This window comes from Salmo salar, chromosome ssa28 (genome assembly GCF_905237065.1).
Source record: "Salmo salar chromosome ssa28, Ssal_v3.1, whole genome shotgun sequence".
In the NCBI taxonomy this organism is placed as follows: Eukaryota; Metazoa; Chordata; class Actinopteri; order Salmoniformes; family Salmonidae; genus Salmo; species Salmo salar.
Genome location: NC_059469.1, coordinates 34,254,897 through 34,280,346, shown reverse-complemented (window position 1 = coordinate 34,280,346; position 25,450 = coordinate 34,254,897). Strand labels below are relative to the sequence as shown.

General features: G+C 41.4%; 1 protein-coding gene across 10 annotated transcripts in view; it reads left to right on the top strand.

Annotated features, from left to right (window-relative positions):
- The window catches only part of LOC106589905 (calcium-activated potassium channel subunit alpha-1), a 196,769-nt gene that overhangs the window by 147,817 nt on the left and 23,502 nt on the right, over positions 1-25,450 (top strand). For 6 of the 10 annotated variants that reach the window (XM_045710060.1, XM_045710056.1, XM_045710052.1 and 3 more), the window contains 6 exons: positions 909-995; positions 2,692-2,768; positions 4,324-4,332; positions 8,689-8,874; positions 13,417-13,449; positions 19,609-19,702. In XM_045710060.1, coding sequence (XP_045566016.1) covers positions 909-995; positions 2,692-2,768; positions 4,324-4,332; positions 8,689-8,874; positions 13,417-13,449; positions 19,609-19,702 — 486 coding nt within the window. The remainder of the gene's footprint in view (positions 1-908; positions 996-2,691; positions 2,769-4,323; positions 4,333-8,688; positions 8,875-13,416; positions 13,450-19,608; positions 19,703-25,450) is intronic. The other 4 variants (XM_045710057.1, XM_045710054.1, XM_045710058.1 and 1 more) reach the window with 3 other exon arrangements.

Here is a 25,450-nt window from a genome sequence, read left to right as displayed (position 1 = left end):
TGCTCAGACTGGTCTGGGGTGACCAGGCTAGTATACAGGTATGGTTGTGCTCAGACTGGTCTGGGGTGACCAGGCTAGTATACAGGTATGGTTGTGCTCAGACTGGTCTGGGGTGACCAGGCTAGTATACAGGTATGGTTGTGCTCAGACTGGTCTGGGGTGACCAGGCTAGTATACAGGTATGGTTGTGCTCAGACTGGTCTGGGGTGACCAGGCTAGTATACAGGTATGGTTGTGCTCAGACTGGTCTGGGGTGACCAGGCTAGTATACAGGTATGGTTGTGCTCAGACTGGTCTGGGGTGACCAGGCTAGTATACAGGTATGGTTGTGCTCAGACTGGTCTGGGGTGACCAGGCTAGTATACAGGTATGGTTGTGCTCAAACTGGTCTGGGGTGACCAGGCTAGTATACAGGTATGGTTGTGCTCAGACTGGTCTGGGGTGACCAGGCTAGTATACAGGTATGGTTGTGCTCAGACTGGTCTGGGGTGACCAGGCTAGTATACAGGTATGGTTGTGCTCAAACTGGTTTGGGATGACCAGTACCTTAGATCTAATGTTGTTCTCTCTAAGACACCTAACCTTACCTGAATGTGCCTTCTCATCCTTGACAGATGGAGGTTCTATATATTAATCATAATCAATCATTACATTATTACATCATTACAAATTCCCATTGGATGATGCAGTCAATTTCATAATACCAGTGACAACTTTGATTTACATTTGTTTTACAGTGATTCTCATGAGCTACGTTACAGTCACCAAACTCTGTTTGTCCACACCAGATAGTGGTCTTGTCTAAGTGTGTACCATTCCTGGTGATTAATGCATTAGGATGCTAACTGTCTGTAACAGAATGATTCTCCTCATTGACGACCATCTATTTTTGTTTGTATTTACAACAGCACTCTCATCAACCCTGGGAACCATGTGAAGATGCAGGAAGGAACCTTGGGGTTCTTTATCGCCAGCGATGCCAAAGAAGTTAAGAGGTATGTACTTGTACAGTGCCTTCGGGAGGTATTCAGACCCCTTGACTTTTTCCACATTTTGTTACATTACAGCCTTATTCTAAAATTGATTAAATGAAAAATGTCCTCAGCAATCTATATGCAATACCCCATAATGACAGACATCACAATACCCATAATGACAACGTGAAAACAGGTTTTTAGATTTGTTTGCAAATGTATCAAAAAATGTACATAAGTATTCAGAGCTTTGCTATGAGACTCGAAATTGAGCTCAGGTGCTTCCTGTTTCCATTGATCATCCTTGAGATGTTTCTAACTTGATTGGGGTCCGCCTGTGTTAAATTCAATTGATTGGACATTATTTGGAAAGGCACACACACACCTGTCTATATAAGGTCCCACAGTTGACAGTGCATGTCAGAGAAAAAACCAAGCCATGAGGTCGAAGGAACTGTCCGTAGAGCTCTGAGACAGGATCGTGTCGGGGCACAGATCTGGGGAAGGATACCAAAAAATGTCTCCAGTATTGAAGGTCCCCAAGAACACAGTGGCCTCCATCATTATTAAATGGAAGAAGTTTGGAACCACCAAGACTCTTCCTAGAGCTGCCTGTCTGGCCAATCTGAGCAATCGGGGGAGAAGGGCCTTGGTCAGGGGGGTGACCAAGAACCCGATGGTCATTCTGACAGAGTTCTAGAGTTCCTCTGTGGAGATGGGAGGACCTTCCAGAAGCACTCCACCAATCAGGCCTTTATGGTAGAGTGGCCAGAAGGAAGCCACTTCTCAGTAAAAGGCACATGACAGCCCGCTTAGAGTTTGCCAAAAAGGCACCTAAAGGACTCTCAGACCATGAGATACACGATCCTCTGGTCTGATGAAACCAAGATTGAACTCTTTGGCCTGAATGCCAAGTGTCACGTCTGGAGGAAACCTGGCGCCATCCCTACGGGGAAGCTTGGTGGTGGCAGCATCATGCTGTAGGGACATTTTTCAGTGGCAGTGAGACTAGTCAGGATCGAGGGAAAGATGAACGGAGCAAAGTACAGAGAGATCCTTGATGAAAACCTGCTCCAGAGCGCTCAGGACCTCAGACTGGGGCGAAGGTTCACCTTCCAGTAGGACAACGACCCTAAGCACACAGCCAAGACAACGCAGGAGTGGCTTCAGGAGAAGTCTCTGAATGTCCTTGAGTGGCCCAGCCAGAGCCCGGACTTGAACCCAATCGAATGTCTCTGGAGAGACCTGAAAATATCTGTGCAGCAAAGTTCCTATCCAACCTGACAGAGCTTGAGAGGATCTGCAGAGAAGAATGGGGAAAAACTCCCCAAATACAGGTGTGCCAAGCTTGTAGCGTCATACCCAAGAAGACTCGAGGCTATGAATACTTATGTAAATGTGATATTATTATTATTTTTTACACATATCAAACATTTCTAAAAACCTATTTTGCTTTGTCATTATGGGGTATTGTGTGTAGATTGAAAAGGGAAAAGACGATTTAATCAATTTTAGAATAAGGTTGTAACAACAAAATGTGGAAAAAGTCAAAGGGTCTGAATACTTTCCCGAATGCACTGTATGTGAAAGTATTTAATTGTTCTCTGTAGAAAAGACTCAGAAAGCCTCCAAATAGAGTTTGACATCAAATTATGTTAAATTAGTCTTGGACTTACTGATGGTTGGACACTAAAATATGTCTGGGGTGTTTTCATAGGGCACTTTTCTACTGCAAAGCTTGCCACGATGACATCACAGATCCCAAAAGGATAAAGAAATGTGGATGTAAACGATGTAAGTATTTACTGTTCTTTAAAATCAATATTTATTGAGTGTTTTAATGCACGATATTTTAACACAGTGTATACTATACATGTACTATTCGTGTACTGTACTTTACTATATGTGTACTATGCATGTACTCTGCAATAGTATATGTGTACTATACCATACTATACATATAATATACTATACTATAAGTGTGCTATACTATACGTGTACTCTACAATACTATATGTGTACTATACTAAATGTATACTATGCAATATGTGTGCTACACTATACAATAGGTGTATTATACTATACATATACTATACTATATGTGTACTCTACTATATGTGTACTATACTATACTATACTATACTATATGTGTACTATACTATATGTGTACTATACTATGTGTATACTATACTATAGATGAGTGTTGACAGGAATTTGTTTACAGTCTAGGTTTAAGCAGCGCTGACATTAGTATAAACATTGTAGTGTCAGTGGCTTGTGTCCCAAATGGAGCCATATTCCCTTTACAGTGCACTACTTTGGGGCATCGGTCAAAAGACGTGTAGTATATAGGGAAAAGAGGGTGTCATTAGGGACGCAGACATTGTTCTGACATGACCTACATAGCCACTAAACCAGTTAAGTCCTTTATTAACAATTGACAGGATAAAACCAGTTAACCTCTGCATCTGGAAAGGCCGTAGGATTACTTTAAAGGGGCAAATCTGCAGTTCTTATATCCATTTTTAGATTAAGATTCAAATTGATGATATATAGACCTGTTGATTCTTGAAGAATATAACTTATAGATGCCTCATGAGCTTAGTTCAACTGACATACCCCATAAGAAACCAAAATATAACACTTGTTTTATTCCTTTGTTTGTAAATAATGTAAATATTTATAGCCTCAAAATATCATTATAACGATCATTTAGATATCACGGATGGTCAGTCCTTGTATCCATAGCTTTGTTCATGAATTTGAGAGTAGTTACATTTCTCCAGCCCTATCCATCAACTGGTTACCAAACCTGTGGCAGGGTGGGCCACTTTGTTATTGTTCGAACTGTAGAATGCCCCTTTTAAACAAGCAGTGAGTGCACAAATAACTGTCTACAGAAAATTAATTTTCCATCTATGTTCCAAGGCTGGGTTTCAAATGGGCCCACAAGGCCCTGGTCATAAGTAGTGCACTATATAAACCATAGGGAACCATTTGGAATGTACACTTATTCATATTTAATGTAGAGGTCAATGTGATGTTCTGATTTAAGAGCAAGAGGATAAAGCAACATATACCCTGGTCCCAGATCTGTCATTGTTTTGGCGTGAACATGATTATAGGAGTTGGCAAAAACAGTATAAACAGATCTGGGACCAGTCTCAACAGCAACGTCTGTGTTACGTTTCTCCTTTGGTGAATTTCAAACAGGCTTATTGAACGGTGTGCCTAGACTGGAGACACTTGTCTTTATATGTTATGTCCATACCTATTGACCCTAACTCTTGATGTGTTCTCTTCCTGCTGCCTTGGAACATTAAACAATGTATAAACGGTTCTCTTATAGTGATCTATTGTGAGTGATATGGTTACCCTTCCGTTCCCCTCCATAGTACAGTCTACTGCCTTGAATTAGATCTGTTATTGTTGAAATTACTGTCCATGTCGCATGTGGCGAAGGTCAATACTGCTGCCTGCCTGCGTCCTTTCTTCATATATCATGTGGCGAAGGTCAATACTGATTCCTGCCTGCGTGTCCTTCATTCATATATCATGTGGCTAAGGTCAATACTGATTCCTGCCTGCGTGTCCTTCATTCATATATCATGTGACTAAGGTCAATACTGCTACCTGCCTGCGTTCTTCATTCATATATCATGTGGCTAAGGTCAATACTGATTCCTGCCTGCGTGTCCTTCATTCATATATCATGTGTTGAAGGTCAATACTGCTACCTGCCTGCGTCCTTCATTCATATCTCATTTGCACGCTTTACTCTCTGGTCAAGGAGAACATTGAACGCAGTCAAAAAACTAAGATAGAATGTACCACCCATATCTCTGGACTCAATTTCACTTGAAACAGTTACTGCAGACTACCACCAGATGCCCTCCTGACACTTCAACAATCTGGATGAGGTTAGAATGAGTCAATGGTTAGAACTAAGAAATGCTCAAAATAAATCAAAAGATACTGTGGAAGCAGCAAACATGATTGGATATTGGATATTGACTTAGTTATTGGCCTTTATACAACGTCCTGAATGCTGATTGGTTAAAACCACATTCCAGTCGGTGTCTATTCCACAAATTACCACTGGCTAAATCTATGACGTTATAATGCCTATTCACTCTGTTCCATCTGACTGCGCAATCCACTGTCTCATCAGCCCAGCCAGACAATTTATAAACTTGATCTCCACTATAAAACGCATCTAGACATTATCTCACATTTCTTTGAGACTAACTTTTAGTTTTCAACAGCGGTGATTTGTATAAACATTGCTGTCTGTCTCTCTGACATTTGCAGCATTGTTTCAATATTCAAATTGGATCTCCAGTTGTCCCATAGTAATGAAAGTGTCGGGAGTCGGGACGAGACCGACAGACAGACAGGCAACGTTTCTCAGCCAGTCGACATCATGAATCAGCTGGCATCATTTTTATGGATATATACAAAGAAATGTCAATAGAAAACAGGTAGAACTAAACGAAGTGCAGCTAGTTTTCAGTCTTTCCAGCTTCAGTTTGAAGTGATTGTGTTAGCTGTGTTGTTGGCTAGCTCCTCTGAACAACAGTGGCCTGACGAGTGAGCACATTTTCTACGCCAGGCGAAATCGCGCCTCATTAGCCCGTTGTTTTGGATGTATCCAAATAAACGTCACTAGAAAACAGCTAATGCAAATGCAGCTACTTTGCTGCAGTGAGTGATCTTTGCTGCAGTGAGTGACCTTTGCTGCAGTGAGTGATCTTTGCTGCAGTGAGTGTTCTTTGGTGCAGTGAGTGATCTTTGCTGCAGTGAGTGATCTTTGCTGCAGTGAGTGTTCTTTGCTGCAGTGAGTGATCTTTGCTGCAGTGAGTGTTCTTTGCTGCAGTGAGTGTTCTTTGCTGCAGTGAGTGTTCTTTGCTGCAGTGAGTGATATTTGCTGCAGTGAGTGATATTTGGACTTTGGTCACGTGATCGTGATAGATGGGCACACTTTTACTATATGAATCCAAAAAAGTGAGGACCCCTTTACATACAGTACTATGATTGAGTCAAACCAGTCCCATGCAGTCAGGAGACCGGTGCCCAGTCCCACGCTCTTACATGTGTACTGTACGGTACTGTATGTGGCTAAACATCTCATCCTCCGGCTACATCATGTGAACTTCTCTGTGGACGGATGCCAACATGAGAAAGATATACCTAGCATCATAGGCTTCAGGGTAACATTGAGATTTCACAGTGCAGCTTTGCTTGGGTTACTAAGTGCTTACAGAGCATGTTCATCACAAAACCAGCTAACTGTTTTATTTAAACATTTACATGCTGGCCACACTGCCCGCGTCAAGTGCACGAGCGTTGCAAAAATAAATGTACACATACATGTTATTCAATCATTGCAACCACACTGCTCGCGCGCGTCAACGAGCGTCTGCGTAGCCAGGCGCTAAAATAGAACTTGGTTCTATTTGTGACGCTTGACGAGCTGCAAGTCCCGCCTCTCCCATCTCCTCATTGGTTTTTAGCAGCCTATACCCATGTGGGTGATTGAATGATGAACTGAGGTCCACACTCCAGTCCAGTTGATGGTGGTAATGCACCTTAAAGTTGGTTGCCAACTGCAAATAAAATCCACAGAAGACGAAGAATCCTGAAGGAGGAGAGATTACTAAAAACTAACTAGATTAATCCTTTTATCTGTGGATTAATTAGAGTAGAGGACCTTGTGCATTTCAGGTAAAATAACAACCCCAATGTTTATATCCCAGGACAAATAAGCTAGCAACAGCAAGCTAGCAAGCTAAATTGCCATAAATGTTTAATGCTTTTCAACCTGTCCCCAAATTAATATAGTTGGTTCCGAGTTCGTTTTCATATTTCAACCTGCGTGTCCTGATTGCGTGTGGGTGGACAAAATCAACATGCGCTCGATGGCGCAGATGGACATACGCGCGCACGAGCAGTCTGGTCAGCAGGCTGCATATTATAGCATGTGATATAATTGTGGTGTAACTGTGATATTATATAATGTGATTTAAGTGTGTTGTAACTAGGATATTATATAATGTGATTTAATTGTGGTGTAACTGGGATATTATATAATGTGATTTAATTGTTGTGTAACTGTGATATTATATAATGTGATTTAACTGTGGTGTAACTGGGATACGGTGGATCATTTCTAGAGGTATGATGCCCATCAGATGGGTACAGTAACCCAGCCTCTCACCCATCAGATGGGTACAGTAACCCAGTCACTCACCCATCAGATGGGTACAGTAACCCAGCCTCTCACCCATCTGATGGGTACAGTAACCCAGTCACTCACCCATCAGATGGGTACAGTAACCCAGCCTCTCACCCATCTGATGGGTACAGTAACCCAGCCTCTCACCCATCAGATGGGTACAGTAATCCAGTCACTCACCCATCAGATGGGTACAGTAACCCAGCCTCTCACCTATCAGATGGGTACAGTAACCCAGTCACTCACCCATCTGATGGGTACAGTAACCCAGTCACTCACCCATCAGATGGGTACAGTAACCCAGCCTCTCACCCATCAGATGGGTACAGTAACCCAGCCTCTCACCCATCAGATGGGTACAGTAACCCAGCCTCTCACCCATCAGATGGGTACAGTAACACAGTCACTATCTGATGGGTACAGTAACCCAGTCACTATCAAATGGGTACAGTAACCCAGTCACTATCAAATGGGTACAGTAACCCAGTCACTATCTGATGGGTACAGTAACCCAGTCACTATCAGATGGGTACAGTAACCCAGTCACTATCAGATGGGTACAGTAACACAGTCACTATCTGATGGGTACAGTAACACAGTCACTCACCCATCAGATGGGTACAGTAACCCAGCCTCTCACCCATCAGATGGGTACAGTAACCCAGCCTCTCACCCATCAGATGGGTACAGTAACCCAGCCTCTCACCCATCAGATGGGTACAGTAACCCAGCCTCTCACCCATCAGATGGGTACAGTAACCCAGTCACTATCAGATGGGTACAGTAACCCAGTCACTATCAGATGGGTACAGTAACCCAGTCACTATCAGATGGGTACAGTAACCCAGTCACTATCAGATGGGTACAGTAACCCAGTCACTATCTGATGGGTACAGTAACACAGTCAGTCTCAGATGAGTACATTAACCCAGTCAGTCTCAGATGGGTACATTAACCCAGTCATTCACCTATCATATCAGATACAGGGTACAGTCAAGCCGTGTTCCTGACGGTCTATTTAACCTGCGGAGGACATATATCATCCTTAACTCCTCCCCCTTTTACCCCCCCAGTCACCTTGACCCTTTGATATTGACTTCCTCTAGTTTCAGACGACAGCTCTACTGACTGAAGGTCCTCCTTCTGTGTGCATACGAACACAAGTTTAGCATCAGTGAATATTTTCAAACTAAAGCCCACGTTGGGATTTAGCGACGTTGGTCAGTCTCAGATTGTAGAATAGAAGTTGTACTGGTCAGTGACGTGGTAGTTAGGGTCTGACTCTGCACCTGTTCCTTTTTGTTAGCGCCCCTTCCATGTCCCCCTAGGTACTCTCCACCCTAGTACCTCCCACTCTTCCCCTCTCCCCCCCCTCACTAGGTTACAGGATAACCTTGCCTTGCCATTAACCTGCTGCCTTTCCTCCCCTTCCTGTCATCCTTCCATCTCTCCAACCGCCCAACCGTCCCATGACTGTAGCCAAGATGTCCGTCTACAAGAGAATGACGCTGGCATGTTGTTTTGATTGCGGCCGTTCAGAGCGTGACTGCTCTCGCATGTCAGCCAATGTGCATCACCATAGTAAAGCGAAGGACACCCTTCAGCAGCGTGGCTTCCCTCTCTCTCCTGTCTCTCTTAATGATTGCTCGACCACTTTACGTGCCTGTAAGTTGTCAACGTGACACACACAGCGTCATACGTGTGTGTGTGTGTGTGTCTGTGTCTGTCTGTGTGAGCATGAACATGCAGTACAAAGTCTTTTGGTTTGTGTGTTTTTCTGTGTCGTTTAGAATGCATCAATAGTCTAATAGTCTACGTGTGTGAGTTTTGTTTAGCGACTGCCGTGATTGTTGACGTTGTTTATTGATGTTGGAGATCAGTGTTATGATGATGTTGGTAATTCTGTCGCGTCTTTGTCCTGCTACTAGTTGTCTTCTAGAGCATGCTATGTTAGTCTGGCATGTGTTTTAATGCTGTTTTGGTTTATTATTTATTATTACATTATTTACTGCTTTATAGTTGGTTATTTAGTTGGTTTAAGGTACATCTCTTATATTAGAAGAAATACTGTTGAATAAATTCTATATTTCTGCTAATGTTACAGTGTTTTTTTTAGTGGACAAAATACCAATTCTGCTTGGCTTTATTATTTGTAATGTTTGTAATCTAATATTATTGTAGTAGGGTTTCATAGTACTGTAGCCTATACGTTACCAGCCGTAGGACGTTTACATTTCTTTACTAGTGACCTGGATCAATCTCACTCAATTACAGTAGATGCTTTCAGATTCAAGGGGCTGTCAGACAACACAGTTTGCCAAGAAACAAGTCCCTGCAGACAGAAATACAGACATGGAGCCGAGGGGGGCTTTAGTCTCTGATAACTAAGGCATTTTATATCTCTGAGTGTGTCAGAACATGACGTCATCAACCCACACTAGTGTATGTTGTGTGGCATGGGAAGTGTTGTTACATGTTACTTTGAGATATAAAGTCAGTCCACATTTGTTAAATAAGCAAACTTGTTTTATTTTTTTTTTTTAATCAAAAGCAGATCTGCAGCACATAGTCTAGTCTCTGGGGCTGTCCTCTCCCCTGAGCCGCAGCTTGTCTTCCAGCCAGGGATGTTGTGGATGTGACTAGCTGACTAGCCGTAGACTGGCTGCATGGCTAAGTTAGCAGAGAATGCTCCAGAGTCGCTGTCTACACGGCGTGCGGAACGCTGAGAGCAGGGCCTCATGCGGGTTGACATGAAAATTATGTTTGCATTTTCATTTTGGGAGTGTTACCAGTTGTCATGAAACTCAGCGTGACAGTTCCTAACCCCCAGGCCGCCCAGAGCCCCCTCTCTCCTCCCCTCCTCTCCCTCTCTCGCTCACTCTCGTTCCATCTCTCTCTCCATCTCTCTCTCGCTCTTCTTCGGGTGGCAGGTAGCCTAGCGCGTTGTGCCAGTAACCAAAAGGTTGCTGGTTAGACTCCCCGAGGCGGCAAGGTTGAAAAATCTGCCATTTCTCCCTTGAGCAATGCAGTTAACCGTCAACAACTGCTCCTTAGGTGCTGTGGACGTCGATTAAGGCAGTCCCCCCCACACCTCTCTGATTCAGAGGGGTTGGGTTAAATGTGGAAGACACTTTTCGGTTCACTGCATTCAGAACTGACTAGGTGTCCCTCTTTTCATTCTCTTGTTGTAGGACAGATGCTAGCTTGTTAGTCCTGTGCCGGCCAATCACAGGCGACAGATGCCAGGACCCTGGTTGAACATGTCCTCTCACTGTCCTGCCATTAGCTAAAAAAAAACGGACCTTTATGTTGGACTCTACAGGGGTCCAATAGGGAAGGTATTGTTGAACATGTTGGACTCTACAGGGGTCCAATAGGTAAAGTATTGATGAATATGTTGGACTCTACAGGGGTCCAATAGGGAAGGTATTGTTGAACATGTTGGACTCTACAGGGGTCCAATAGGTAAAGTATTGATGAACATGTTGGACTCTACAGGGGTCCAATAGGTAAAGTATTGTTGAATATGTTGGACTCTACAGGGGTCCAATAGGTAAAGTATTGTTGAATATGTTGGACTCTACAGGGGTCCAATAGGGAAGGTATTGTTGAATATGTTGGACTCTACAGGGGTCCAATAGGTAAAGTATTGATGAATATGTTGGACTCTACAGGGGTCCAATAGGTAAAGTATTGTTGAATATGTTGGACTCTACAGGGGTCCAATAGGTAAAGTATTGTTGAATATGTTGGACTCTACAGGGGTCCAATAGGTAAAGTATTGTTGAACATGTTGGACTCTACATGGGTCCAACAGGTAAAGTATTGTTGAATATGTTGGACTCTACAGGGGTCCAACAGGTAAGGTATTGATGAACATGTTGGACTCTACAGGGGTCCAATAGGTAAAGTATTGATGAATATGTTGGACTCTACAGGGGTCCAATAGGGAAGGTATTGTTGAACATGTTGGACTCTACAGGGGTCCAATAGGTAAAGTATTGATGAACATGTTGGACTCTACAGGGGTCCAATAGGTAAAGTATTGTTGAATATGTTGGACTCTACAGGGGTCCAATAGGTAAAGTATTGTTGAATATGTTGGACTCTACAGGGGTCCAATAGGGAAGGTATTGTTGAATATGTTGGACTCTACAGGGGTCCAATAGGGAAGGTATTGTTGAATATGTTGGACTCTACAGGGGTCCAATAGGTAAAGTATTGATGAATATGTTGGACTCTACAGGGGTCCAATAGGTAAAGTATTGTTGAATATGTTGGACTCTACAGGGGTCCAATAGGTAAAGTATTGTTGAATATGTTGGACTCTACAGGGGTCCAATAGGTAAAGTATTGTTGAACATGTTGGACTCTACATGGGTCCAACAGGTAAAGTATTGTTGAATATGTTGGACTCTACAGGGGTCCAACAGGTAAGGTATTGATGAACATGTTGGACTCTACAGGGGTCCAACAGGTAAAGTATTGTTGAATATGTTGGACTCTACAGGGGTCCAACAGGTAAGGTATTGATGAACATGTTGGACTCTACAGGGGTCCAATAGGTAAAGTATTGTTGAATATGTTGGACTCTACAGGGGTCCAATAGGTAAAGTATTGTTGAATATGTTGGACTCTACAGGGGTCCAATAGGTAAAGTATTGTTGAATATGTTGGACTCGACAGGGGTGCAATAGGTAAAGTATTGATGAATATGTTGGACTCTACAGGGGTCCAACAGGTAAAGTATTGTTGAATATGTTGGACTCTACAGGGGTCCAACAGGTAAGGTATTGATGAACATGTTGGACTCTACAGGGGTCCAATAGGTAAAGTATTGATGAATATGTTGGACTCTACAGGGGTCCAACAGGTAAGGTATTGATGAACATGTTGGACTCTACAGGGGTTCAATAGGTAAAGTATTGATGAATATGTTGGACTCTACAGGGGTCCAATAGGGAAGGTATTGTTGAACATGTTGGACTCTACAGGGGTTCAATAGGTAAAGTATTGATGAATATGTTGGACTCTACAGGGGTCCAATAGGGAAGGTATTGTTGAATATGTTGGACTCTACAGGGGTCCAATAGGTAAGGTATTGATGAATATGTTGGACTCTACAGGGGTCCAATAGGTAAAGTATTGATGAATATGTTGGACTCTACAGGGGTCCAATAGGTAAAGTATTGTTGAACATGTTGGACTCTACAGGGGTCCAATAGGTAAGGTATTGATGAATATGTTGGACTCTACAGGGGTCCAATAGGTAAAGTATTGATGAATATGTTGGACTCTACAGGGGTCCAATAGGGAAGGTATTGTTGAATATGTTGGACTCTACAGGGGTCCAATAGGTAAAGTATTGATGAACATGTTGGACTCTACAGGGGTCCAATAGGGAAGGTATTGATGAATATGTTGGACTCTACAGGGGTCCAATAGGTAAAGTATTGTTGAACATGTTGGACTCTACAGGGGTCCAATAGGTAAGGTATTGATGAACATGTTGGACTCTACAGGGGTCCAATAGGTAAAGTATTGATGAATATGTTGGACTCTACAGGGGTCCAATAGGGAAGGTATTGTTGAATATGTTGGACTCTACAGGGGTCCAATAGGTAAAGTATTGTTGAATATGTTGGACTCTACAGGGGTCCAAAAGCTGACTTACAGAAAGTAAATCATGTGGAATCTGGGATACTCTTTTTCATGGGGAGTAGGGAAAACCTTGCCTTTGTAAATGTATTGTTCTATAGGTCTCAGTCACGATGTATGAAGTACTGTATGTGTCAGTAACAATAAGGTTTATCATTTTAAGTTAACCATTCATAATTTCAGCTCCCTGACCAAGAAAGTATCACAGTCTGACTTCAGTATTAAACCTTTCTCCATCTAACGTCTTGGGGATCTGGAAACATTTTGAATACTGAAGTCAATCTGCTGAGACCTGGCTGAGCTGACGGTATCACTGCAAGTCATTGAAACATCCTTATTTTTACTAACCAATTGTTATTTTCCATTGCATGGTTCCATTTTGTCTTCAAGGCACACCTCAGTTCAGAAGTGCCTTTAAAGAGATTGAACCCAACAGCGGCTTTATAACTGACATTATAACCTTCCGTTATAACCTGTATTATCAGGCTATATAATTTGCTCTCATTGCAACAACCCTGTAACTTTTCATTGTCTTTGCATCTTTCTCAGCAAAAAATAACTATAACGGATATATCAAATCAAGTAAGTTTTGGTTTCCATGTATGTTTTTGTTATTAAATTTGTTTCTTAATGTCGATAACCCTCCTCTCAGTCCACTGTCCATTCTCTGCCTCCATCTTTCTGACTGTGTCTATCTAACTCCATATTTTCCTGTTTGCTCGTCAGCAGGTTTGGGGTCATTTCAGATAAATAATTATTTCAGGAAGTAAACTGAATTTCCAATTCCAGTTTTCCTAAATTTCTATGAGAAAAAAAAAAATCCAATTGGAATTTCTGTTTACTTCCTGAATTGACTGAATTTAAATATAATTGACCTCAACCCAGCTCACCAGTTTCTGTGTTTCACTGCTCAATAATCCCACATCCTCATCCACTGACGTTGAAAAAGACACTGTCTATTACTGGACTGGTCTGTGTGTCTTTAGGAGGGAGGTTAGGTTAGTGTCTGTCTGATGTTGCCCTGTGACAGAAAATACTGTACAGTAGGCTGTCATGGTACATGAGGCAAATTAACTACATATATCTTTCATGATAACATTACATTTTTATAACACAGAACGATGTGTGTTTTTCAGTTTTATTCCAATACTTTATGTTTTAGTAACTATTAGTTGTAATTTGAGCAGTAGATGGTGCTACTGCTCTATGGTAGTGTATCTCTGGCTATTAGTGCTAAGATCACTGCACTGTAGAGTAAAGCATTGTAGTTCTCAGATAACAGTTATGTCTGGTGAATCTCAAGAGAACCTGAAATCAAACGGCTATCAAAACCAATCAAACGGGTATCAAAACCAATCAAAGGCTATCAAAACCAATCAAAGGGCTATCAAAACCAATCAAACGTATCAAAACCAATCAAATGGCTATCAAAACCAATCAAACGGCTATCAAAACCAATCAAACAGGTATCTAAACTAATCAAACCGCTATCAAAACCAATCAAAGGCTATCAAAACCAATCAAAGGGCTATCAAAACCAATCAAACGGGTATCAAAACCAATCAAAGGCTATCAAAACCAATCAAACGGGTATCAAAACCAATCAAAGGCTATCAAAACCAATCAAATGGCTATCAAAACCAATCAAACGTATCAAAACCAATCAAATGGCTATCAAAACCAATCAAACGGCTATCAAAACCAATCAAACAGGTATCTAAACTAATCAAACCGCTATCAAAACCAATCAAAGGCTATCAAAACCAATCAAAGGCTATCTAAACTAATCAAACCGCTATCAAAACCAATCAAACAGGTACCAAAACCAATCAAATGTATCAAAACCAATCAAACAGGTACCAAAACCAATCAAACGGGTATCAAAACCAATCAAACAGGTACCAAAACTAATCAAACGGGTATCAAAACCAATCAAACAGGTACCAAAACCAATCAAACGGGTATCAAAACCAATCAAACAGGTACCAAAACCAATCAAACGGGTATCAAAACCAATCAAACAGGTACCAAAACCAATCAAACGTATCAAGACCAATCACCCGAATAAGCTATTGGATCACACAGGTACCAAAACCAATCAAACGGCTATCAAAACCAATAAAAAATAAAAAAGTAGTACAGTTCTCTCTACGATTTCACAATTCATTCCAAGTAGTGGATGACGAGACAATGTTACTATAGACCATCTAGAGTAGAGGGTCTTAGAAAGTCAGGATATCTGCCACAATGTGTTGTCCCTGCTGTAAAGCTGTGCGTGTTTGACGTGGGACAGATGAGTGCAGGAGGTTTAGGGCCAGAACGGTAATGTATTAGACAGCTGACCGTTTAAATAATCATCTCTATACAAATTGGCTTCTGATCCCAGCTAGCTTTGGAAGAAGTGGAAAGATTTGTTTTTTCCTCCTGAGGGTATTGTTAGAGTTTTAGTCATAATAAACATTTTTAAAAAATCTATTTTTAACACTAGGGAAACTAGATAAGTCAAAACTAATTATACACATTTATTTAGCAGCTTTGATTAGGGATTCAAATAGTTTCAATTTATTAGATTTGTTTTGATAAAATATGTTAAGTTCATCCCTTTCAGATGTCGGTTGTAAATGTCTGTTGTCATGTGATTATTCTCATAGTAGAATAGTAGAACCATCAAAGTAACGCCCTGCTGTTGATTAATTCATGTTTATTATGAATATCAAAGTAAGTGTCATATCTAACATTTTCATTTTAAGAGTCTACTTCTAGCGGTTAAGTGGTGTTTAATAACAATGAGTTTCTTAATTATTGAACTATTCGTATTTTTTTTATGCCATAAAGAATGATCCCCAACTTAAAATAATGGTGAATGACACGTCTGTAAAATAAAATTCTCACTGATATTCGGTCCATTATAAAGTCAGTTGAATTCAACCCCACAGCACCTAATTTACAGACAGTATAGACATGTAAATAATCTATGGTTCTTCTCTAGTGCTGATTTTCATTCTTCTCTATCTGACAGTTAAAGACGACCCCTTTATCAAAAGGTCAACCTATCAGAACCAGTCTATTCAGGGCTCCCGAGTGGCGCAGCAGTCTAAGGCACTGCATCTCAGTGCTAGAGGCGTCACTACAGACCCTGGTTCGATTCCAGGCTGTATCACAACTGGCCGTGATTGGGAGTCCCATAGAGCGGTGCACAATTGGCCCCGCGTCATCTGGGTTAGGGTTTGGCCTGGGGCTGGCTGTCATTCTAAATTAGAATTTGTTCTTAACCTGACTTGGCTAGTTAAATGAAGGTAAAAACAATAATTGAACCACAACTCCATGACCAATGTAGCCACCATAAAGCAGCAACAGTGGAGTAGTATTGCCCATGTCTGGGTCAATTCCTGTAGTCAACAACTGTAAAGGAGGCCTGCAGTCTTCCAGGCCCTCAGTGTTAATGTATAGCCTCTGAGGCTCCAGCAGCAGCAGAGGAGGCCAGCAGGCTGCTAGTTAAATACAGATACCAGCCCAGTCATTCCACCCTGCTCAATATGAGACACTGTACATGTGAGAACCCTACTTGTGTTGCCATGCAGCATGGTGTGGTCACCACTAGATAACAACGTGTTGTGTTTTAGACTGTAGCTGAGTGGAGCGGATGCAAACCCCCCCCCCCCCCCCTCGGGTTGAACCTCAGTGATACTAGCTAACATCACAACACTTTGGTGACTGAGGCTGCTGCAAGGCTGGAGTGGAACACTGGGGTTGTAAGCCCCCTTGACGTCTGGTGTGGCTAGGCTTTACTACGCCCTGCTCGACACAACCGCAGCGCATGTGTTTGTGACTGAAGCAGAGGCTGTACTGCTGGGGTGGAGTGGTTGCATGTGTAGTATTCCTTGCTAATGACCCAGTGTGTGCAGCTGTCAGCTGGGAACTACTAAATATTGAACACACTGACTGAGGAATCTCCAGCCACTCTACCCCACTCCACTGAAAGCCTCTTCCGTTGCTTCACTACGGTCTCCATTATACTGTCATAGATAAACAGCCCAGCAGCATTGCAAGTGGTTAGCCCATCTGAGGACCAGGATTTTTTTTTGTAATTGCTTACTACCCCTTTTTCTCCCCAATTTCGTGGTATCCAATTGGTAGTAGTTACAGTCTTGTCTCATCGCTGCAACTCCCATACGGACTCAGGAGAGGCAAAGGTCGAAAGCTATGCGTCCTCCGAAGCACAACCGAACCAAGTCTCACTGCTTCTTGATACAATGCCCACTTAATCCAGTAGCCAGCTGCACCAGTGTCGGAGGAAACACCGTACACCTGGTGACTGTGTCAGAGTGCACTGCGCCCGGCCCGCCACAGGAGTCGCTAGTGCGCGATGTGCGGCCAAACCCTCCTCTAATCCGGACGACACTGGGCCAATTGTGCGTCGCCACCATGGGTCTCCCGGTCGCAGCCGGCTGAGACAGAGCCTGGACTCGAACCCAGAATCTCTAGTGGAACAGAATCTCTAGTGCCTTAGACCACTGTGCCACTCGGGACACCTGGACTAGGATATTTTACGTTATTAATTTGAATGTACGAGTTACATTTCCTTTGTACAGGAAGGCCGGGTTGAAACACATTGTGTCGTGTTGACAGTCTGAAACATAATTTAAAACCACTTATCTGTTTCTACTGATTTGGTATTTTTTGTGTCCCAAATGACACCCTGTTCTCTAGTGCACTAGCATGGGACCTGGTCTATAGGGTACAGGGTGCTATTTGGGACAGAGTCCTGGTTTTGTATATCTAGCTCGTTAGAACTCAACATGGTTAGTCATGTATTAAAGATCTATGACTGATAAGAGCTAAAAATCCAGTGAGAGGATTTTAGTAACAGGATTAGTTAAAATATGTCAACTCGCTGTTTTTATTTCATTTTCATTTTCACTCAACTGGCACTGTTGAGGAGCTGTTCTTTCTGCTTTCTCTTCACGTGTCGAAATGTGATATCAGCTAGCGTAAAGAATTAGCCTGATTCATTTTCACTGGAGGGCGAAACTTGTTGTTCTTTTTTTTTTCCCGCGAAGAGAAGAGCCCTGGGTCGGTGTAGTTTCATGTAGTGGTAAAGACAATGTCCAAGGGGCAGCTGAGCTGTGAATAAATCATAGTGGCACTCAGACCAATCTAATTACACGAGCCAAGGGCATCGGCAGTCAGTGTCATTAGGCCCTGAGAAGAGAGAGGAAACTAAAGACCAGCCATCTCCGATGCATTCAGACTTTGGAACAAAGGGCCCATATTTATGATGTCATCTCTGTGATATTTATGCTTAATTATCTTAATTAGATAAACGTTCTGAGAGATTTGCATAGCCAGCAGTAGAAGTATCTTAAAGTAACTGCCCAGTGTTCTCAGATTTCTATGAAATATGACCTATAAAATAGTTTTCCTTCCAAAAATTGTTAATCTGGTGTGTTAAAAGCAGCTTTTCTGTGTTGGAATGGTGTGGGCGTACCCCAACAACAGAATGGTGTGGGCCTATAGCAGTCATAAAAAATATTCAGGTGAGTAGAGTGCTGATTGTCCAGCTCATCTTCCTCTAGACAGGTGATTGGCCAGCTCATCCACCTCAGAGAGATGACATCATGTTCTATGAGGAAAAATAGCATGCCTTTTTAAAACGATCTGTTTGAGATACAAGTTTGAGATGCTGCTATTGAAGTGTTTTTTTCTCCTATTCATGCTTTGGCCACAAATACACTTAAAGAGTCAACAACATTATTTGCATATAAGTTAACAGAGAATGAACTTTTACAAGTGATTTTCCCTGGGCCGTTCCTTTAAGTTTCTAATGTAATGATTTAATAGGACATGGACATATGTTTACTGAATTAGCATCCATACTGGGGTTAATGCATGTGTCACAGTCAGCCACACACTCCTAGTGATGCTTATTCCAAGGGGTTGATTCAGAAACGGCTTGAGGATGATTACAATTTCTATACAAAACTTGAACAGATATATACGATATCAAGCTAGAAACGGAAAAGAGATATAAGTATAATTTGTAAATGCCATTCAAATGTGGGCTTGGTTTTTAGTGTGATGTTACAATATTGGGGCGGCAGGTAGCCTAGTGGTTAGAGCGTTGGGCCAGTAACCGAAAAGTTGCTAGATCGAATTCCCGAGTTGACATGATAAACAAAATCTGTTGTTCTGCCCCTGAACAAGGCAGTTAAACCACTGTTCCTAGGCCGTCATTGTAAATAAGAATTTGTTCTTAACTGACTTGCCTAATAAAATAGATACTGTGTTGCTGTCATATAATATTATACGCACAGTATGTAGTATACTGTAAGAGATTCAATAAGTCAGTTTGACAGTAAGTCAGATTTACAGTAAATCAATGGTATATTAAATGAGAAGCATGATGGTAATGGCACTGGAGCATGTTGCATCATTATGTTTACACTAATGCAGACGATGTTCACATGCATTTTTATTTATTTGCTTTTTGGGGGATTTGTCAGGTCGTACTACTGTATCATGCGTTACATCCGTCCCGTCCTTACCCCTTCCTCACCCTGTGGTCTCCTGTTCCTCTAGTCTCCTGTTCCTGATTCTAACCTGTCTTGCCTCTTTTGCTTTGGGAGCTACTCTGACTTTTGAACCTGTGTTGTCTTGGTGTACTAACTTACAGTAAATGTATAAGACTTACTGTATGTGATCTCACCTAGCCATTCCTTGGCTTCTCACCTGTTATTGCAGTGGAAGAGGAGCAGCAGTCAGCCGTTTCTCCTAAAAAGAAACAAGTCAATGGAAACACGAGGAACTCACCCAACGGTTCACCAAAAATGATGAGGTAGGACAACAGCTTCACGAGAGCACTATCTATCAGTACTGTTCCGTTTGTGTTTCTTTATATGTGACAGGATTCAGGATCGTAGGTGTTTGACCCTCTTTTCTACTTCACAGTAGGGCCGTTAATACAATTATATTTGTATTTTTTTGCAGAAATGCCTTCTTGAACATGGAAACTTTCATATGTATTGATTACAGATTGGTCTGGGATTTGTTAATACTGTATGAATTTTTTAAAATTATTATGAGCCTAGTTTAGCCAAGGAGAAAGCACTGAGATATGTAGGGAGAAAGGCAGGATCCCTGATTGGTTGAGATAATGGAGAGGGATAATAGAGACACTACTTCCTGGAGGACGATACCATGCTGACTCATTTGTTTATTCTTGTCTCCAAAGTGAACAAGTTTATCAAATTTACAAGATGCATAACTTTCCCATATTTCCCCCAACTGCAGTGTATGAAATACCATTTTGATTTAATCAGACTAAGACCTTTTCATGTTGTAGCTGAACCGGATGCTAACGTATCACAGTATGTATGTACACAAGCTTCACTTTTTTTTCATAAAGCCAAGTCTGCAAAATTTGACACATGCGCACCTTCCTGAATTCAGTCACAAGTTATAGTCGTAACAACCGTGATGATACATATTACACATAATAAGAACACGAGCGAGACAGAGAACTCTCTAAAGCTGAAACATTTCTACTCTGTCAATTTGTCAGCTGTTAAAGACAAGACATAAGCTTCAATATTTATTTCATGAGAGAGACAGACTGACCATGAGAAGCGGTTTGAGTAATACTTTAGCTTTAAGGCCTCAACTGTCACCCCTCCCAGTCCCATCCACATGTACTGGGACCTTTAAACAGCAGTGACACTAATGACTGCACCAACCAATCAGAGAGACTCCTGTGGTTCTATCGCCCCGGGCAACTCTATTGTAGCGATCCCTTTGAGTTCTATTTTTGGTTCAAAAGACCACGGGTGATATGCCTCATCGCCATCCAAACTGAAAATCAAATGCTACCTTGCTTTTATCTTGTCCCATGGAATTAATTGAGTGTTTATTGATTTTGACGGGTGATAGGTACTGCTATTCAACACACGAGGCCATTAGAAGGAATAGAAGAACCATTATCATTCAAGGGGAAAGGTAATAGACGAATCAGGTCAGAAGGAAGTCACACTGCAGAGTGTGGAACAACTGCAAACCTCTGCATAAAATAGGATTGAATTCTACTGTACATTGCTATTGTATTAACTTTGTGTAAAAGCAAGTTGTAATTGAAGGTACCTCCAAGCTAGTTATAGTAATACTACATCTTACAGTTACCAACAAACATTTGCTCACCTGCTTACATGAGGAAATCATCTTTGTACAGACAGAAACTAAACCGTGCCCCTGTTTGCCACATAATTTATGCATGTTTTCTTTGATCTGTTTTGACTGGTAATATTTATTTGGAGGCATTTGGCCTTCTTCAAAGTGTTGTCAGAGCTGTACAGTAGCGCTTTCGGAGGTTTCCCTGGCTCCCTGGGAAGGTAGTCGAAGCTCTGGGGCTCTTTTAATATTATTCAGACTAAGGCCTTTTCATGTTATAGCCCTTAGCTAAACTGACGCTAACCCACCACAGTGTGTATGTGTTTATTTTGTATACAGCGGCACTGTGTGTCTAAGACAATTTTTACCCTCTGGACATTAAAGTTCATCCTATCCTATCATACTCCGCTGTTAGCCATGCTAATACTGCTGGGTATACAGGTGCATCTAATGTAGTACAGTATACAGGTGGCCCTAATCTAATACAGTATACTGATCTGCTTTAATACTGTATACTGATCTGATCTAGTACTGTATAGAGGTGAATCTGATCTGATACTGTATAACGATCTGATCTGATACTGTATACTGATCTGATCTAATGCTGTATACAGGTGAATCTGATACTGTATACAGGTGAATCTGATCTAATACTGTATAACGATCTGATCTAATACTGTTTTACTGATCTGATATAATACTGTAAACAGGTGAATCTGATCTAATACTGTATACCGATCTGATCTAATACTGTTTTACTGATCTGATATAATACTGTAAATAGGTGCATCTGATTTAATACTGTAGATAGGTGAATCTGATCTAATACTGATCTGATCTAATACTGTATACAGGTGAATCTGATCTAATACTGATCTGATCTAATACTGTATACAGGTGAATCTGATCTGATACTGTATACAGGTGAATCTGATCTAATACTGTATACAGGTGAATCTGATCTAATACTGTATACTGATCTGATCTGATACTGTATACAGGTGAATCTGATCTGATACTGTATACAGGTGAATCTGATCTGATACTGTATACTGATCTGATCTAATACTGTATACAGGTGAATCTGATACTGTATACAGGTGAATCTGATACTGTATACTGATCTGATCTAATACTGTATACAGGTGAATCTGATACTGTATACAGGTGAATCTGATCTGATACTGTATACTGATCTGATCTAATACTGTATACAGGTGAATCTGATATAATACTGTATACTGATCTAATTTAATACTGTATACAGGTGAATCTGATATAATACTGTATACTGATCTAATCTTTCATGAAATACTAAGGTGCTACACGGTGCATCGTCTGGCTGCCTTGCTGCCTGCACTGTGAACTCGAAGAAGCGATTGTTTGCAGTAGCCTAAGGGATACTTTATTTCTACAAGCTGATAGAAGAAACATCTGGTTACGTATACCATGTGTTTTCTACAGGACCTGGGGGCCCCACGGTCCTTGTAAATAAGTAATGATCAACAGATTGGCTGTGGGTTTTTGAAAAGCATGCCTTTGTCAGTTTGTATGATGGGGGGGGGGGGGGTTTCAAAGCCATTGCCTGATTCCATTGCCTGCTGGAGCGGAGCGGGAAGGAGTGAATGCTCATTCACAGCTAGGAGCTACAGTGCTCTTACTAAAGGGAATGCTGGAAGAGCCCATTTAAAATGCCCAGCTTCTAGCAGAGTTTCCACTCAGTTGAGCTGTCAACTCCTATGTTCTAAAATGCATGGATTTTATATGCTACCGATGTTTTATCTTTCATGTTGAAAGTGAATCTAAAATTCATCCATCACAGTGATATGTCTACAATGTACAGTAGCTAGTCAGGATAAATATGACTAATTAGAATTTAAAAAAATAAAAATACCTTTTTTTTAAAACATTTTTATCGTGGATGGATCTGAAACCCATGTCATTCACAACAATTTCAACTCCACTCAATCTACATAGTAAAAATAATGAAACACATAGCCTACAGTATGTGTTGATGAAAGCAAGAATATTTTTTTAAACAAATATAAAAAAGCTGTATTGTCACGTACACCGGATAGGTGCAGTGAAATGTGTTGTTTTACAGGGTCAGCCATAGTAGCACGCTGCCCCTGGAGTAAATTAAGGTGAAGTGCCTTGCTCAAGGGCATATCAACAGATTTTTCACCTTGTCGGCTCAGGGATTCAAACCAGCTACCTTTCACTTACTGGCCTAACGCTCTATCCGCTAGGCTACCTGCCTTCCGGTAAAAAAAGGTAAAAAAAACCCACTTTAGAAACACCTTTATGAAGTCAAAAACTATAGAAATTATCCCTGGAAGTAGAGTCAGTAGAATCAGCTGTGGAGATATTAGATATAGACTGTGTCCCCAAATGGAACCCTCTTTCCTACATAGTGCACTTGGTTTTGATCAAAAGTAGGGAATAAGGTGCTATTTGAGACACGGACATGGCGATATAGCCATCTCCTGATGACGGCAGAGAGAGAATGTGACGTGTCACTGAAGTAACAAGTCACATCTACCCCCTCCTTGGTGATTTCCTCCTCTATTTCCACAGAGCCCTTATGGGTCATGAGACAAAGTCACACAGCGCTAGCTCGCACTCGTCCGCACCGTGACACACGTCATGTCGGGAACAGTGCAGCTGAGGCGAGCTGCGGTGTAGGTTGACCGTGACTACGTCCCAAATGGCACCATATTCCCTACATAGTGCACTACTAATGACCAGATGGGCCCTGGTCAAAAGGTAATGCACTATATAGCGAATAGAGTTCCATTTGGGACTCACTGTGTCTGAGACTGTGAGAGATAGCTATCTTGGCAGACATAGTCTGTGCCTCACTCACCAGTAGTGGCGGGGAGCGCAGATTGAAGTGACAGGCCTCCACTGAGTGAGTGGTGAAACGTGCTGGTAATGAAATATGTACCAGGAGGGTAAAAACCACTAAATGTTTTCACTCTTATATTAACACCTGTTCTGCTCTTCCTCTCACCTTCCTACCGATCATAAAGAACACTATGCCAGGCCGGCGTTGTAAATAACAATTTGCTCTTGATTGGTCAAATAAAGGTGGTCCAGCTTATAATTGTTATTAGAGTATTGAGGCCTCTTGAAGTGCAAGAGATATTAAAGCCAAATGTTAATATATATTTGATATGCTGTAATATGTAAACACATTACCTAGAAGTCAACTTGCTTGCACCAATCCCCTGCAATTACAGTAACATACAAACCCCACCTCCCCTCCATGAATTTAATTAATTAATTCATACATTAATTAATTGCAATTACAGAAAATAGATTACAGTAAGTGTAGTGGTATCGTAAAACTGATCACGGTAACATACTGTAGTGTAAATTTACAGGATTATACTGGCAGCAGAGTTGCCAGCAAATTAATGTTATTGTATAATACAGAACTGTTTTTCTTAGTATAAAACATTATACAGCATCCCTGCTGTAAAGCAAAATTACAGTATTTACCAGGCAACTTTGCTGCCATTATAATGCTGTGAATTTACAAGGGAAAGTTTTACATTGAAGGCAACTACTGGACCAATTGCTAAAATAAATGTTGATAACCAATTGCCAATGAAAGTGATTCTTTGTGATGATCAACCGTTGTGAGCACTAGGCCAATTTGCTAAAATGTATTATCCTAAAATGTAATCTTTTAATTTATTTAACCTTTATTAAACCAGGAAAAGCCCAATGAGACCCAGAGTCTCTTTTTTAAGGGAGACCTGGACAAGAAGTCAGCAACAATCAATACATTACAGATTTAAAACATACAACAATGCAATACAATAACATGATCCAGCCTAAAAAAAGTATTTACACTCTTCTGTAACAGAGTCTCCCATCAATATTTTAAATTCATTCAGTGGCACTAACATATCTAGATGAAGCATGGATTGTAGACTATTCCATACTTCTGATGCACAAGACGAGAAGGCAGTCTTGCCTAATACTGTACATGTCCTGGGGACTTTAAGTAGCAACCACCTAGCAGACCGGGTATGGTAACTGCTGGTGGTGAAAGAGACCAGACTACAGAGGGGCTTTGTAGAGGAACACATACAAATGTATCTTTCTGCGCATATAAAGTGAGGTCCAACCTACCATTTGGTACAATGTGCAATGGTGGGTGAGAGACTTGGCAATTGTAATAAAACGCATGGATGCATGATAAACAGAGTCCGGTCTCTGTAAGACGGAGGAGGCTGCATGATAAACAGAGTCCAGTCTCTGTAAGACGGAGGAGGCTGCATGATAAACAGAGTCCAGTCTCTGTAAGACAGAGGAGGTTGCATGCATATACAACAAGTCACCATAATCAATTACAGATAGAAAAGTGTCCTGAACAAGCTTCTTTATAGCCATAAGCGGGAAGCAAGCCTTA